General features: G+C 43.1%; 2 protein-coding genes across 3 annotated transcripts; both read right to left on the bottom strand.

Moving 5' to 3' along the window:
* Positions 1-3,978: 3,978 nt before the first annotated feature.
* LOC124478255 (inactive protein tyrosine kinase pTKL-like) lies at positions 3,979-7,336 on the bottom strand. 2 transcript variants are annotated; one of them, XM_047036485.1, is made up of 5 exons: positions 5,962-7,336; positions 5,764-5,869; positions 4,937-5,477; positions 4,613-4,772; positions 3,979-4,348 (listed from the first exon to the last, which is right to left on the bottom strand). In XM_047036485.1, the coding sequence occupies exon 1, from the start codon at positions 7,264-7,266 to the stop codon at positions 6,322-6,324; it is 945 nt and encodes a 314-aa protein (XP_046892441.1). In that variant the 5' UTR covers positions 7,267-7,336; the 3' UTR covers positions 3,979-4,348; positions 4,613-4,772; positions 4,937-5,477; positions 5,764-5,869; positions 5,962-6,321. Both variants share the same exon structure in this region, with proteins under 2 accessions (XP_046892441.1, XP_046892450.1).
* On the bottom strand, positions 7,335-14,570 carry LOC124475937. The gene is made up of 3 exons (XM_047032838.1): positions 13,891-14,570; positions 12,233-12,475; positions 7,335-8,179 (listed from the first exon to the last, which is right to left on the bottom strand). Exons 2-3 carry the CDS (start codon positions 12,468-12,470, stop codon positions 7,335-7,337), a joined length of 1,083 nt encoding a protein of 360 aa, XP_046888794.1. The 5' UTR covers positions 12,471-12,475; positions 13,891-14,570.
* Between the last annotated feature and the right edge of the window lie 229 nt (positions 14,571-14,799).

Below are 14,799 nucleotides of genomic sequence, written 5' to 3'. Positions count from 1 at the left end.
GCTGGTTATCCAATTGTTTAGTGAGGTGTTGAATCCCAGAGCCTTGTTCTTTGTGACTAGAGTGAGGAGCCAAGGTCATTCATATTCCTGTTGTCTGAGATAATTGCATACTGTCCATACGAAAAATAATTGGAACATTTGACACAACATTGATAAAGTTATGTACAGAGAAGTAAAGCTGACCAAATGGGCCACAGAAAAGGAAGGTTCTTTACCCCATTAAGTCAGCTTTACGTCCCTCTTCATAACTCGGTTTAGGTTGTGCCAAATTCTCATTACCATATAAGCTTGAACTACGGGGCTATCGATCAGTATACACCGGAATTGTCCTTCAAGAACATAAAATGACAGACGACTTCATATTGGACATGATAACCCAATTTGAGATGTAGAGGGGATTCCTGGCTCCGTACAAGACATGTAGTGTGTGTTTGTGTGATATGACATGAGTTTGAATTGAAAATCATATTTCTTCATGTCCTCAAACAGGAAACTGATCCAGGTGACATGGATGCCAAGGGAGTCACTGTATCCTGTATGTCCTTGAGGACTGTGTGGCTGAAGCCTCATCCCCCAAGATCCAAAATATTGCACTAATATTAGAGGAATCTAACGTAGTTAAGGACCTTCCGGATACTCCCTCTGCTTTGGCCTACCTTCTCGGCCTCCTTTATGCACTCAACATTCCCTATCTGGAGGGCCTTAAGTACACCTTGGAAACACTTCAAAAGCTTTTCATGGAGATTGGCCCCAAATGCTCAAACCATGCCTTGTCTCTGAAGAAAAAGCTTTTTCTTCGGAAATGAAGAAACTCGAGTCAGCTCTGACCATAGATATATATATAAAGGCTAGATGTCTCGTCCGCGTTGCTGGCCAACGGAGTCGAACGTCCGCACATGGCGGCCATCTTGCAACAGTCAACTCGCTCACCCATAACATTGTGTTGGTGCTACATGTACTTTTTAAATAACCATAACTTGCTAGATTTTAAACCGATTTTTTAACGGTTGGGTTTGTTATCAACGTCAGAGATGTAGTCATGCCACTGCATACTTCTCTTCTATAAAAAAAACAACATAATACTTAAAATCCCTTCTGATTCTGATTCATAAGTATGCAGTGGCATAACTACATCTCTGACGTTCATAACAAACCCAACCGGTTATTTAAAAAGTACATGTAGCACCAACACAATGTTATGGGTGAGCGAATTGACTGTAGCAAGATGGCCGCCATGTGCGGATGTTGGACTCCGTTGGCCGGCAACGCGGACGAGACATCTAGCTTACAGAAAACCGCAACAGAACTAGTGATTTTCTGTTGTACTTTTTCCCGTCTTTCCGTTCTGGTTTTAAAACAGAAAAACCAAAAAACAAGTGTGTTTTTCGGTTTTTCAGATTTGGTTTTGAAATGGAAAAATGAAAGAACAAAGGGTACACGGATTCCCGTGACCCCTTTGTCCTAGCTACCTCTGATTCTTAGCCAAGCTTCAGTCTGGTCTAGGTTACATCAATAAGATCAAATGTTTGATTTGAATAACTTATTTTGTCAATTCATAACCTTCACATTGCTCTTGTGCTCTGAGAGTGTGTGTTTGTGTGAGTAATACGTTTCTCCTCTTACATACTGGTTATGAAGCATGGATATTGCAAACAATTTCACATAATGCTAACCTTACTCTATCAAGTAAGCGTTACCCTTTAAATGTACGGCCTAGACAGCAATGTTTAAAATGAGACTAGTAATTAATATAGCACCATCTTAAGAGGATTAGTATTGTGTAGTATATAGTATAGTGATTAGTACTGTTATTTCAGTGATTGACCAAATGTTTTTGTTTACTGTTGTTCAAGTTCAAGGCTTTTATTGTCAGATGCACAGAACAACACAGGGTCAGACTGGGCACTGAAATTCTCAGGACAAAACAACTTGGCATAACATAACATGAGTAGGGCTGTCCCTGACAAAGATTTTCTTTGGTCGACCAAGACTCGACTAAAACGTCTGAAAATCTACTAATCGAACTTTGAAACGCTTAAAAAAAAAACGTACAAACATTTTCGCGATCTGACTCAATGGCTGCTGGACATTGCAGATTCAACCGCTAATAGCCTACTAATAATAAGACTCGTATCACCAGTCCTGTTGTAACCGAATGCCGATGGTATTTAGTATCTCTTACAATGTACTACAAATATAAAAATATTGTTTGTTTAACATGCAAATCAGAGCGCGCTTATCACTGCCTGAAAATTTGCAGCATGCGAACTTACGTAGTTAGAAGCTGAGTGGGGAACGTTGCAACAGAGAAAGATTTAGTTGTCTTGGCTGGAGAAGATAATGTCATTCGATTTGGATGTGATTCTTATAATAGGCATATTCATTTTTCAAACCAGCGCGTTAGCATGAGCAAAGTAGGGCTAGACCAACTTAAGTTTTTCAGGTGGTAGGCTACATCATATTTAATGTGCCGCTTCGCGTCGTGCCTAACAACTCCCCTTACCTGTTCTAAAATCAACATAAACCACGGACTCGCGGGGCTTATTGCTTTTCTAAAACTGATACTACAAATATTTGATATGGTTTCATCAATAAAAACAATTAGAAACAAAATAGTTTAATAATAAACCGTCATTCTTCCGCTACTACAAAGTATAGTTCCTACATAAATCGTTGCCACGCAACAGCCAGATGGACATCTTTGCCGTCTTTTTCGATTTGAAATATTCGATGCGCAGTAATATGGAATGTTAAAGAATGTTATGAGGACAACCTGTGAGGTTATGCTGGATTTTACAACGGCATGGAATGCGATATAGCCAATCACAATCAAGGATGGGAACAACCAGTTTTAGAATCGACGTTGAACTATGAAAAATAAACGTTGTTGGCAAAGTTTGCATTCAAAGTCACCCGGTACTTTGTAAATTATAAATTTACTTTAATGAAATACTGCCATACCACAGATTGCTTTGCCATTTTGACTAATAACACCGACAAAGTTGTCTATGCCAGAGTTTGTAGTTCTGCAGCCAATTGTGCTCGTGTCGTGTGCAAAATACCAAACCGAAAGAAAGCGCAGATTAATGAAAGGGAAAACAGTAACACCTTTTCTTTTAAATTATATATTTTTTGAGTTGGTTTATTTGTCTTAAATAATATAATCTACAATTTCTGTTGAACATTTCGTTAATTCAGCAATGATGACACAAGCGCGAATCAGATCTCACACTGCCATATGGCAGCTCGACTAAAAAAATCTTGGTCGACCAAGAGCATATCGACCAGAAAATCGACAAGTCGACTAAGTGGGGACAGCCCTAAACATGAGTACTCAGAACATAGATTACACCTATGATAAGCCAAAATATAAAATAAACCTCCTAATATACAAAATAATATACAAAACGGTATACTAGACCTCTAATATACATACAATATACATCTAATATACAACCTAAGCTAACTTAAGACAAGTGTTACCTACAATTAGTACAATATTGCTGATGCAACCAGTAGCTGAAAGAGCAACAAGTGACTGAAAGTGACAGTGTGTAAAGTGACTAGTGAGAAGTCCCTGTCAACACACCCATGTGGGGCCCATGTGGGTTGTATATGGGCTAGTGAGTGGGCCCCATATGGGCTGCCCACATGGGGCCCAGTCAGTTTTGTCATGGGGTTCCATAGGGGCCCCATGTGGGCAAGCCCATATGGGCTGAAGGTGGGCTTCGGGTGGGCCCTAGCTAAATCCCACATGGGCAACCCAGGTTACTCCCATCTAGGACCCACTAGCTGGGCCCCATGTGGGCTGATTATGGGTCCCTGATAGTATGTACCCTATGGTGATTTATTTAAGTTACAATAACAAAGAGACCAGTAATACAATTAATTACATTTTTATTTGTGTTAGAATGCAAAAACAAATCAGTAGCACAAACATAAATTCGGTACCACACAAAGAATGATCGAAAACTTGCCAATATAGAAATAGAAATATGGACATATATAAGTGAAAAAATAATAATTAAAAACATTTTTTTCAGCTATTATGCACAAAATTAAACTTACTTATGGATATTATAATTATTTTCTACAAAATCTGCTAGGAAATAAAACAGCGCTGTCAAAGAGACAGCATCTGCTCATTAGCAACCTGTCGCACTAGTGTGAGTGGACTTGTATTCACCATATTATGGTTCCTCAAATGTCTGAAGTCTTTGTTGAGGGGTGGCCTGTCGGACCTGTCGATTACCCCCCCGGTCCCTAGAACCAATGAACCATTTAGAGATGGCCTTCTCTGCATCTTTATGGGTAATATTGCTGGTCATCTGGTGTTTCTTCATGCCTCCTGCAAGAAATAAATATAACGGTCATTTACTTACTGTATGTGCCAACACAACTCTCCACCAGGACTGTAAAGGCAACTATGTTAAGAAAAGCGCTGTATAAATTAAGATTATACACACTCTTTAACACACCAGTTAGGCATCTCGGAGACATGAGCAAACATACTGCTCAGCCAGGACAACAAACATTACATAATGTTAAGGTATTATAAACAACTTTCCAGTATCTGTACAACACTTAAAACATTATCCACATGCACACCTACCATATATCACTTCAAACAACTTCAAGGCCTTAAACACCCTCTTCCCGTTTCGGCCCAGAAGGTTGTAATTCCTAGACAGGCCGTGGTCTAGGAGGAAGGCCATCATCCTTCTTGTGGCCTCATCAATAGTTGCCCCCCCAATGTCAGCCACAGCTGCGACCTGAGGGGAAACAAAGGCAATACAAAGCAAATTTATCAACCTGAAAGAACTACCATAAGCATGGGTGTGAGCACACTTGGGAAGTTTCAGATGAAATTCACTGCTAGCCCGCTAATATAATTGAATTAAGTTGTACTACGCTAGACTTAACATATAGTACATACCAGTTCAGACATGACGTTTGTGTTCGCCAGTTTTTCCTCCATGTTCATGACATCTTGAACCGTCTTTAAGGGGAAACCCTCTGGGGTAGAAGAGACGGTGGAGACGGTGGTTCCACGCTGTTGTAACAGCGTTTGCAGTATCCTCCCGTGAATCTTTTATGTTTCTTTCACCTCCTCAAGGAGGGTTAAGATGCGCACAAACATGGAGTCTCTTACTGGAGATGGAGCGGTAGGCAGTGACCTTAAGCTGGATGTAGCGTAGGATGGAGCGGTAGGTGGTGACCTGAGGCTGGATGTAGCGTAGGATGGAGCAGTAGGTGGTGACCTGAGGCTGGATGGAGCGGTAGGTGGTGACCTGAGGCTGGATGTAGCGAAGGATGGAGCGGTAGGTGGTGACCTGAGGCTGGATGTAGCGTAGGATGGAGCGGTAGGTGGTGACCCGAGGCTGGATGTAGCGGTAGGTGGTGACCTGAGGCTGGATGGAGCGGTAGGTCCGATGGGGCTGTCATCATCCTCATCCTCACTTGTAAAAATGACTTTCCTAGAAATGTTTAATACAAGCACCATCAATGAGTTAAAGCATTTTAAACATGTGATGTTTACTTTTATTAATTTATTACATTTAATATTATCTATTATTTAATCATATATCTCTTGTATTTTGTCATTTTTGGAAAAAGTGACAGCCCTAGTATACATCCCTCATTTTGACAGATTTGAACACAATACACTTAACAAAAGACTCACAAAACTTTCCCTCCCTGTATCATTGGGAGAGTGCCAGCATCCATTGAGTATCTACCATTTCACGATTCAAATAGACTCACCTCCTTTTGCGCTGTCCTTTTCCCAAGTTCTCGGAATCAGACTCGGTCAGGACATCTGTATTTTCCTCGTACTCAACCAATTTTGAGCGGGCAACTCCATACGTTGCTGTGGGAGACAAACAAATGTGTGGCAGTGAATAATGATGACAGGCGTTCTATACATAATGCCTTACTTAATACACATGAACTTGAGATTACCGGCTTTTCTCTTGACCGTCAACCTGAATGTTGCCCAATCAGTGTGCGGCTCCAGTTGTTCTGCGACCGCCTTTGCCATGTTGATCTTGGCTGGTGGCCAGCAACATTCGTCCTCCTCACCCCCGGTAAACCATTTAGTTGGAATAACTGCCAATCCGCCATTATTTTCAAATGCCACTATGGCGAAAGGCAACATGCTTAAAGAAAAAAAAATACATAAAATACATACAGTTGCGAGAAATAGTGAAAATGCAGAAATCCAAGTAATCCCAAAGGGTTCACATACTTTTTTTCGCAAATGTGAATACAAAAACAAATCGGTAAATCAAAACGAACAATAAAAAATAAATAAATAGCACACTAGTGCAGGAGTGGCAATGCCACGTATCCAGTCTTGAATGGCAACAAAACCATTTTTGTTTTTAACTCCTCAACAGGTAACAACTGCAAGTGTTCAGATAAATTGAAAACAAAAAGAATTCCAAGACGTGAGGAGTCCATTGGATAGTTGAAAAAGTTTTTGTCAGTTTCAAAGAAATTACACAGGACTTCAACAGTTCCAGAATGTGACAAAATGTTCCGCACAATAAGAACCCTTCCCCCCACAGAAAAACAGTTATCGCCACGAGAGGAGGAGATCATTGTCTGTCCATCATTGTAACGCCTGTATTGATCCCATGTTGCAGTTGAATTAATCATAGGTCCAGAAAAGTGGAGCTGTTTAAGTGGGCTGCAAACTGATGTGCTCTTTTGGCTTGCCACTTTCTGTTTCTCATGGAGCCGCCTGACTAGTTGTTGGACAGGGTTTTGAGGCCGACGGACAAGTTTTTTAAGTTTACCTAAAAATGTCTCGAAGGGAAATGCTGAAATACTATCTAACGAGCCGAATTTCCGTGCATCTTGAGCTAAGTGGATCAATGAATGCATGTTATAGCTGACAAAATCATTGCCATAAATTGCAGCAAAATCTGTTACGAAGAGTTTCAAAATCTCCTCAGCATAGTCTAAATTGTCAGGAGAACATAAGGCAGGAATTCTCATAGACACAGATAGAAGTAAAAAGTTTCTGTACATTCTACTGGGAATATTATTGAGGAGAACAACAGGGCCAGTGTAAAGTAAAAATTGCCGAACCTCTGTAGCTTTCCATTTACCAAATTCAAACATGGATCGTGGTTTCCTTGCAAAATTGCTAGGTATATATTGCCTGATGGACACCATATATGCAGACATTACAACAAAAAAATGCATAGCTTGCCTGGATTTCTGCGGCCCCTTCAACCAAAGAAATATTAACTTGCGCATTGCGCCCAAGCACACAAGGTGAATATAATCTAAAACAAAACTGCTAACTAATCCTATACCCAGATCATTTAGGGGGAGGCTGACAGTTGGTGCTGTTGATAGCCTTGCCTTTCAAATTGCTCGTCTGTCCTGAGCTCTGCTGATATTTCAGGATAAACCACCTTCCCATTAATGTACTGGCCTTTTTGAGTGCACCTCTCACACCCGTAATACCCAGTGTGGCCTTTGGAGCATTTAAGAAAGGCCCGCGCAGGTGCATCACAAATAAAAGCATCGGGTAATGGTACACTGAAATGTACACCATTGTACACAATACCTCTCTGAGAAACGGCTTTCATATCTACAATGAATTCTTGCAAATACTCTTGGACATTTTTGGGTTTGGACGCACCGGAGTACACTCCAATTACAAACACACTACACTCTGAAATTTCCTTAATCTTTCCCAGAATAGGCCACAGACTCATACTGGAGCTACGAAATAAGGGCAATCCATCTATATTAATTCGAAGTGTGAGAGTATCTGTAATATTTGCTAAATGTCCAAGAGATGTTAGTTCAGCTATGAGAGCATTTTCGATTCCAAAGTGGTAGTAGGACCCTCCATCCACAGCCGAAACATCGCAAGATCTGTCAGTAGACATAAGAGTTCTGGCATCCATTGGGATATCAAGGCCCTTCCTCCTTAGGATTTTAAGAAGTGCAGACAGCGCTGTTTGTGGTATGTTGAATTCTGAAGCCCATTCTGCAAGCCCACATTCATCATCATCATTATCCTCTTCCAAGTCAGAACATGCATCTCCATGCGAATCACAGTCACTATCACCAGCAGGCACCCAGTTTTCAGAATCCAAATCATCAAATGAGGAAATGTTGCAATCATAAAAGACAGAGGAATTCTCTTCAAAATCATTTACATTTACATTTACATTTACATTTATTCATTTAGCAGACGCTTTTGTCCAAAGCGACTTCCAAGAGAGAGCTTCACAAAGTGCATAGGTCACTGATAATAACAACAAGATAGCCCCACAGCATTGCGGGTAGTCAAAAACAAGAAGTACATATTGTGGACAACCAAAAAATAGTGCTAAAGGGAAGAAACCATAAGAGCATGTAGTTAAACAAGTTAAAATTACACAACATTGATCTCTAAGTGCAGGTGTACCTGTAGGAAAGCAATAAAAATAGGATTAACTAAAAAAAGAAGAATACAACAGTTTAAATCAGCTACCACTAACCAACAAGAGCAACAGTCTAAGCAAGAGTCATTGTGAACCTTGAGGAAACTAGCGTTGGATTCAGCAAACCATTCCTAAGTACCATTGTACTCCCGGAACAAGTGCGTCTTGAGCCTTCTCTTGAAGGTGGAGAGACAGTCCGTGTCTCTGATGGAGGTGGGGAGTTGATTCCACCACTGGGGTGCCAGGCAGGAGAAGAGCTTGTGCTGGGACCGGGCGGTCTTGACAGGTGGGACCACCAGGCGGTTGTCTGAAGAAGACCGTAGGTGGCGGGTGGGGGTGTAAGGCTGCAGGAGAGACTTGATGTAGTCGGGCGCAGTTCCATTCACTGCTCGGAAGGTCAGTACCAGGGTCTTGAATCTGATGCGGGCCGTTATGGGTAGCCAGTGGAGGGAGATGAGGAGCGGGGTAACGTGGGAGCGTCTGGGTAGATTGTAGACCAGACGGGCCGCTGCGTTCTGAATTCTCTGAAGAGGGCGGGTTGCGCATGATGGGAGACCGGCGAGCAGCGAGTTGCAGTAGTCCAACTTGGAGAGGACAAGTGCTTGGACAAGCAGCTGGGTGGAGTGCTCAGACAGGTATCTCCTGATCTTCCGGATGTTGTAGAGGGTGAATCTACACGACCGGGAGACCGCAGCAATGTGGGCCGTGAGGGAGAGCTCGTTGTCCATGGTCACCCCAAGGTTCCTGGCAGAGGATGAGGGGGTCACCGTCGCAGATCCCAGGGTGATTGAGAAGTCATGGGAGATGGAGGGTTTGGCCGGGATGATGAGAAGTTCTGTTTTGGCAAGGTTCAGCTGGAGATGGTGCTCAGTCATCCAGGCGGAGATGTCTGCGAGGCAGGCCTCAATCCTAGCTGAGATCCCCGGATCGGTCGGAGGGAATGACAGGTACAGCTGCGTGTCGTCAGCGTAGCAGTGGTAGGAGAAGCCATGGGAGGTGATGATTGGTCCAAGTGAGGTGGTGTACAGAGAGAAGAGGAGGGGACCAAGGACGGAGCCCTGTGGGACACCAGTGGAGAGCTGGCGTGGGCCTGACAGTTTGCCTCCCCAGGAGACCTGGTAGGATCTTCCCGACAGGTAGGATGAGATCCACTGGAGTGCAGTGCCAGTGATGCCCATCTCAGAAAGTCTGGAGAGCAGGATCTGGTGGTTAACCGTATCAAACGCCGCAGAAAGGTCCAGCAGAATGATGACGGATGACCTGGAAGCCGCTCTGGCAGACTGGAGGGCAGTGGTGACTGAAAGGAGGGCAGTCTCTGTGGAGTGGCCGGTCTTGAAGCCCGATTGGTTGGGGTCGAGCAGTTTGTTCTGAGAAAGGAAGTTAGACAGTTGGTTAGATACAGCACGTTCAATTGTTTTAGAAAAGAAGGGCAACAATGATACCGGTCTGTAGTTCTGGAGGACGGCAGGGTTAAGGGAGGGTTTTTTGAGTAAAGGGGTAACTCTGGCCTGTTTGAAGGCAGAGGGGAAGGTGCCAGAGGTAAGAGAGGAGTTTAGAACATGGAGCAGAAAAGTTATGATAGAGGGGGAGATGGTTTGAAAGAGAGGGGAGGGGACAGGATCAAGGGGACAGGAGGTGGGGCGATGAGAGAGAATGAGGTCAGAGAGCTCTGCCTCGGACAGGGGAGAGAAGGAGTTTAGACATTTAGTTGGGTCAGAAATGGAGGGTGAGGGGGTAGGAAGGGTGGGTTTAGGGAACCGACTGCTAATGTCGGCGACTTTTTTCTCAAAGAAAGAGGAGAAGTCGTCTGCTGTCAGGGTGGAGGGAGGGGGTGGGGGAGGTGGGTTAAGAAGGGTGGAGAAGGTAGAAAAAAGTTTGTGGGGGTTTGAAGCGGAGTTAATTTTGTTAAGAAAGTAGAGGGTTTTGGCACCAGATATGTGAGAAGAGAAGGATTTGAGGAGGGAGTGATACTTATCAAGGTCCAGACCGTCTTTGGACTTGCGCCATCTCCTCTCAGCTGCTCGAAGGGTGGACCGTTCTTCACGAATAACATCCGTAAGCCACGGGCAGGGGGGAGAAGATCGTGCAGGCCTGGTAGACAGGGGACAGAGAGAGTCAAGTGCTGCAGTTAAAGTGGTTAGCAAGGTGTCGGTGGCAGTGTTAGTGGGGTGGGACGAGAACCCGTCAATAGGAGGGAGGGAGGATGTTACAATAGAGGAGAAGTGGGAGGGGGATAGCGAGCGGAGGTTGCGCCGGAAAGTTACAAGGGGAGGGGAGGTAGGAGGGGTTGGAGGGAGAGAGACAGTGAATTGGATAAAGTAGTGATCAGAGATGTGCAGTGGGGTTACAGAGGTTAAGTCGGTGATATAGTTGCGTGTCAGGACGAGGTCTAGCTGTTTGCCTGCCTTGTGGGTCGCCGGTGTGCTCAGCAGCGTCAGGTCGAAGGAGGTCAGGAGAGACAAGAAGTCGACAGCCTGCGTTCCTTGGAGGTGGATGTTGAAGTCCCCAAGGACTATCAGGGGGGTTCCATCATCCGGAAGGACGCTGAGGAGCATGTCCAGCTCCTCCACAAAGTCGGCAAGCGGTCCTGGTGGGCGATAAAGAACAATTAAGCATGCTTTAATAGGATTAGTTAGCATCACATAATGGTGTTCAAATGATTTGGCAGTAACAGAGAGTGGTGTGGATGTGTATTTAATATGAGGGGATAGAAGCAACCCTGTCCCACCACCCCGCCCGGTTGAGCGGGGTGAGTGAGTGAAGGAGTGTTTGACGGAGAGAGCAGCTGGAGTTGCAGTGTTCTCTGGGCGGATCCATGTCTCAGTCAGCGCAAGGGCATGAAGAGAAGCATGGGATGCAAACGCCGGGATGAAGTCTGCCTTGTTCACAGCAGACTGGCAGTTCCAGAGCCCTAAGGAAAGAGACAGGGCAGGTGGAGAAGAACTGGATATGTAGTGAAGGTTAGAAGTTGACCGAATATACTTTGTGACATATCTACGTCTACGGGTAGTGTAATGAACAGGAATGCTAAGGAAACACATGCTAGCTATGAATAAATTCTAGGTAGAATATAATCTAAATATGAATATAAATAGGTTGATGCTTATCAGAAGAGGTGATCCGCCTCGTTGGCCTTCCTCGGTGGACTCCGCAGGTAGACTCCTTGTCTTTGTTCGACTGAGTCTTCGTGCGACGAGGCTGGAGGCTGGCAGACGAGGCTGCCTCTGTAATGCTAACCGCCTTAAATATGCTAATGCGCAGATACAACGCCCCCAATTACTGCCAAACAAAAGAATATCCTGAGTACCCCGAAACCGAAAATGACTCACTGGCTAGCTACTCCTTGACCAGTTTCAACTGGTTATCTAACTGCTGGCCATTCTGCTCTGCCCAAGAGACTAACTTTTAGCTAAACTCAATAATATACTAGTCTTGATCACTCGCAGTCAATGCAGCGCTCTCGAAGTTCTCTTCAGTATGACGCTATACGCTCTCAGCTGATTCCAGGCGACTTCGGCTTTTAAACCAAATTCTACAACGCCCCCAATTACTGCCAAACAAAAGAATATCCTGAGTACCCCGAAACCGAAAATGACTCACTGGCTAGCTACTCCTTGACCAGTTTCAACTGGTTATCTAACTGCTGGCCCTTCTGCTCTGCCCAAGAGACTAACTTTTAGCTAAACTCAATAATATACTAGTCTTGATCACTCGCAGTCAATGCAGCGCTCTCGAAGTTCTCTTCAGTATGACGCTATACGCTCTACGCTATACGCTCTCATTTGATGACTTCTCAAAACAGTTCTGATCACAAGCATCGTAGAAAGTATCCATGGAATCTTCTCTTTCAGAGTCCTTTAACAAATCATCTTGTGGGTATTCCCTTTCAGAGCGATCCTCATCGATTTCAGAGTCTTTTGCCAACAAATCATCCATCATCAACTCATTTTCAACAAGACGCAAATGTTCCTCCACTTTCGCTGATATTTTCCTCTTTTTAGTTCTTTCTGAACACGCCATTGTTTCTAAAAAAGAAGAAGAAAGTATTTAAGTTTTTAGCTATGATTAAAAACTGCTTGTTAAAACTAGTATTAATAGAACTTTTTTTGAATTTAATTTCATTAACTGCTCTTACAGGGACTACAGGTAAGTATTTAAAAAGTGACCTTAGCGACAAAAATACTTATTTTTAGTGTCAAATTACTCTTTTTAACATATATACACAGGTAAGTATTGCATACAGTCAAATTACATAAAAAAATTAAAATCCCAGATCAGTAATACCACATTTCTCCAGACTGAATAATCTATGAATTTGTATAATTACCTACTGTGTGTCTCACTGCTTTTACTTTAAACTTCTATGGATTATACTAATGAACTGAATTATCTAACATAACTAGTCTTTGACCCACAGCCATTTACTATATTATTTTCACACAGATTACAATTAAAGTTTTAAACACTGACAACCGCACACTACTTATCAAAACGGCATGCAATGCTGCTTTAACCTTCATGACTGGGGAACACCCAGAGGATGTGCCGTTAGCATTTACTAGCGATTAGCATTATCTTAGCCTGCTAAACAATACAGTTTTCACTCCTTATTGCTCACACAGAAAAGTAGTAGCTGTGTGTACAGTGTACACGACGGGCGAGCGAGCGAACGAACACACACACACTCTCTCGTTTGCCGTCTTTGCCGCGCGCGGGAGCGCGACGTTGTGTGTATGAGAGTGTGTGAGCACGCCTATACAGCGCTGACACACACACACACATTCTGCAGACTAATAAGATAATAAGTGAAAATAATATCCAGTCTAACAGAACTGCTATTACAACAAGAACTAATAATATCACCACAGCTAAAATCACGTTTATTTCTGGAAAAGAGTACGGCAAAGAGGCGAATTTAGCATGTTGAGACTATAGCCTAACCATCTCTCTCCTTCTCATGTGTGTGCGCGCTGCGCTCACCTCCTTAACTTTCTCCATAGCCCATCAAAAAAGAACCAAATCGTCCCTTCTCTTCAAAACAACTACACAACGTACTCATCCAATTCGAGAAAACCGAATAAATTTTAGCTTGTGATACAGCTTGTTTTAACCACTTGCTAACTAGGCCTGTTTGACTGCCTTGCTAACAAGTTTACAACCAAATCCTTCCAAACAATATATGTAAGTCAACCACTCAAAATAAGCTCAAAACATGCTTGATATTAACTTAATAAATTGGACTTGTATGTTCAACACCATGCTTAAACCAGGTTTAATTACCATAGCTAGCTGAAAGCTGCTAGCTACTGTAGTTAGGCTGAAACCTCATTGGTTTACGTTCAAAACTGGCTAACCGAACACTCTCCAAAAAAACTTTTAGTAAACCTCATGCGTGAAAAATACATCCCCCATTTAAGTATACATAGAGGCAGATTCTTACCTGTTTTTTCGTGTTAAACTGATGGTGTCTGAAATCCGATCGTCATGCGACTGACTGCTGCAGAAGTTATCAGACAAAGACGCTCTGACGTTGGTACTGGTACTGAAGGCGGGAATTCTTTAGGCGGCAAATTCAAAAAACAATATATTTTTGAAAGGCGGCAAAGTGACGTGTTTTTTTTTGCTCCGTGATTGGGTGGAACTGGGAAACCTAGATAGTACAATGATGTAATAAAATAATAGTAAATGTATTTTATTACAATATTTTCTGTTGAAATTCATATTTTGTCTTAAACCACTATTAAAGTGCAATGGCTACACTTCTAAATAGCTTAAAAGCCTGATAAAATTTGAATAAAAAGTGGAACTAGCCAGTGACTGTTGTTAAAATAAGCCTATAACAAAAGCATCCATAATCAATTTTGAATATCTTAAGAGTGGAGCCCAGCTGGAACCCACTTATGCCCATGCATAGTTTAGCCCATCTTATGCCCATCTACTGCCCATGTGGGGCCCAACAACAAAGCCCACTCTGAGCCCATGCCCAGCCTAAGCCCATCTAGCCCAAGTGAGGCCCATGTGGGGCCCAACTAGACGTGTTTGCAGGGGTGTTGACGTTGTATCAATGTCCATATCAATGTTCATTCAAAAGCCTAGGGGGTATTCCAGGTAGCGGGTTTAGTGAAAACTTTGAGTTGTTTAACCCTGAAAAGAGGCATACTCCGAGTTCCACGTTCCAGAAAGAGAGGTAACGAAACCTTTTGGTAAGTTTTCATGGTAACTTACTCCGTGAAACTAACTTGCTCGCTAGCAGGTTTTCCATGCCAAACTCTGCGTTTCTACCGATTGCCTCCCACTTTATGAGCCTGTTAGCTTTGGCAGACACGGCATATCATTTCCTGGTTCAGCG

This window comes from Hypomesus transpacificus, chromosome 2 (genome assembly GCF_021917145.1).
Source record: "Hypomesus transpacificus isolate Combined female chromosome 2, fHypTra1, whole genome shotgun sequence".
In the NCBI taxonomy this organism is placed as follows: Eukaryota; Metazoa; Chordata; class Actinopteri; order Osmeriformes; family Osmeridae; genus Hypomesus; species Hypomesus transpacificus.
The sequence above is the reverse complement of the archived record's forward strand: the minus strand, read 5'-3'. Positions and strand labels throughout refer to the sequence as shown.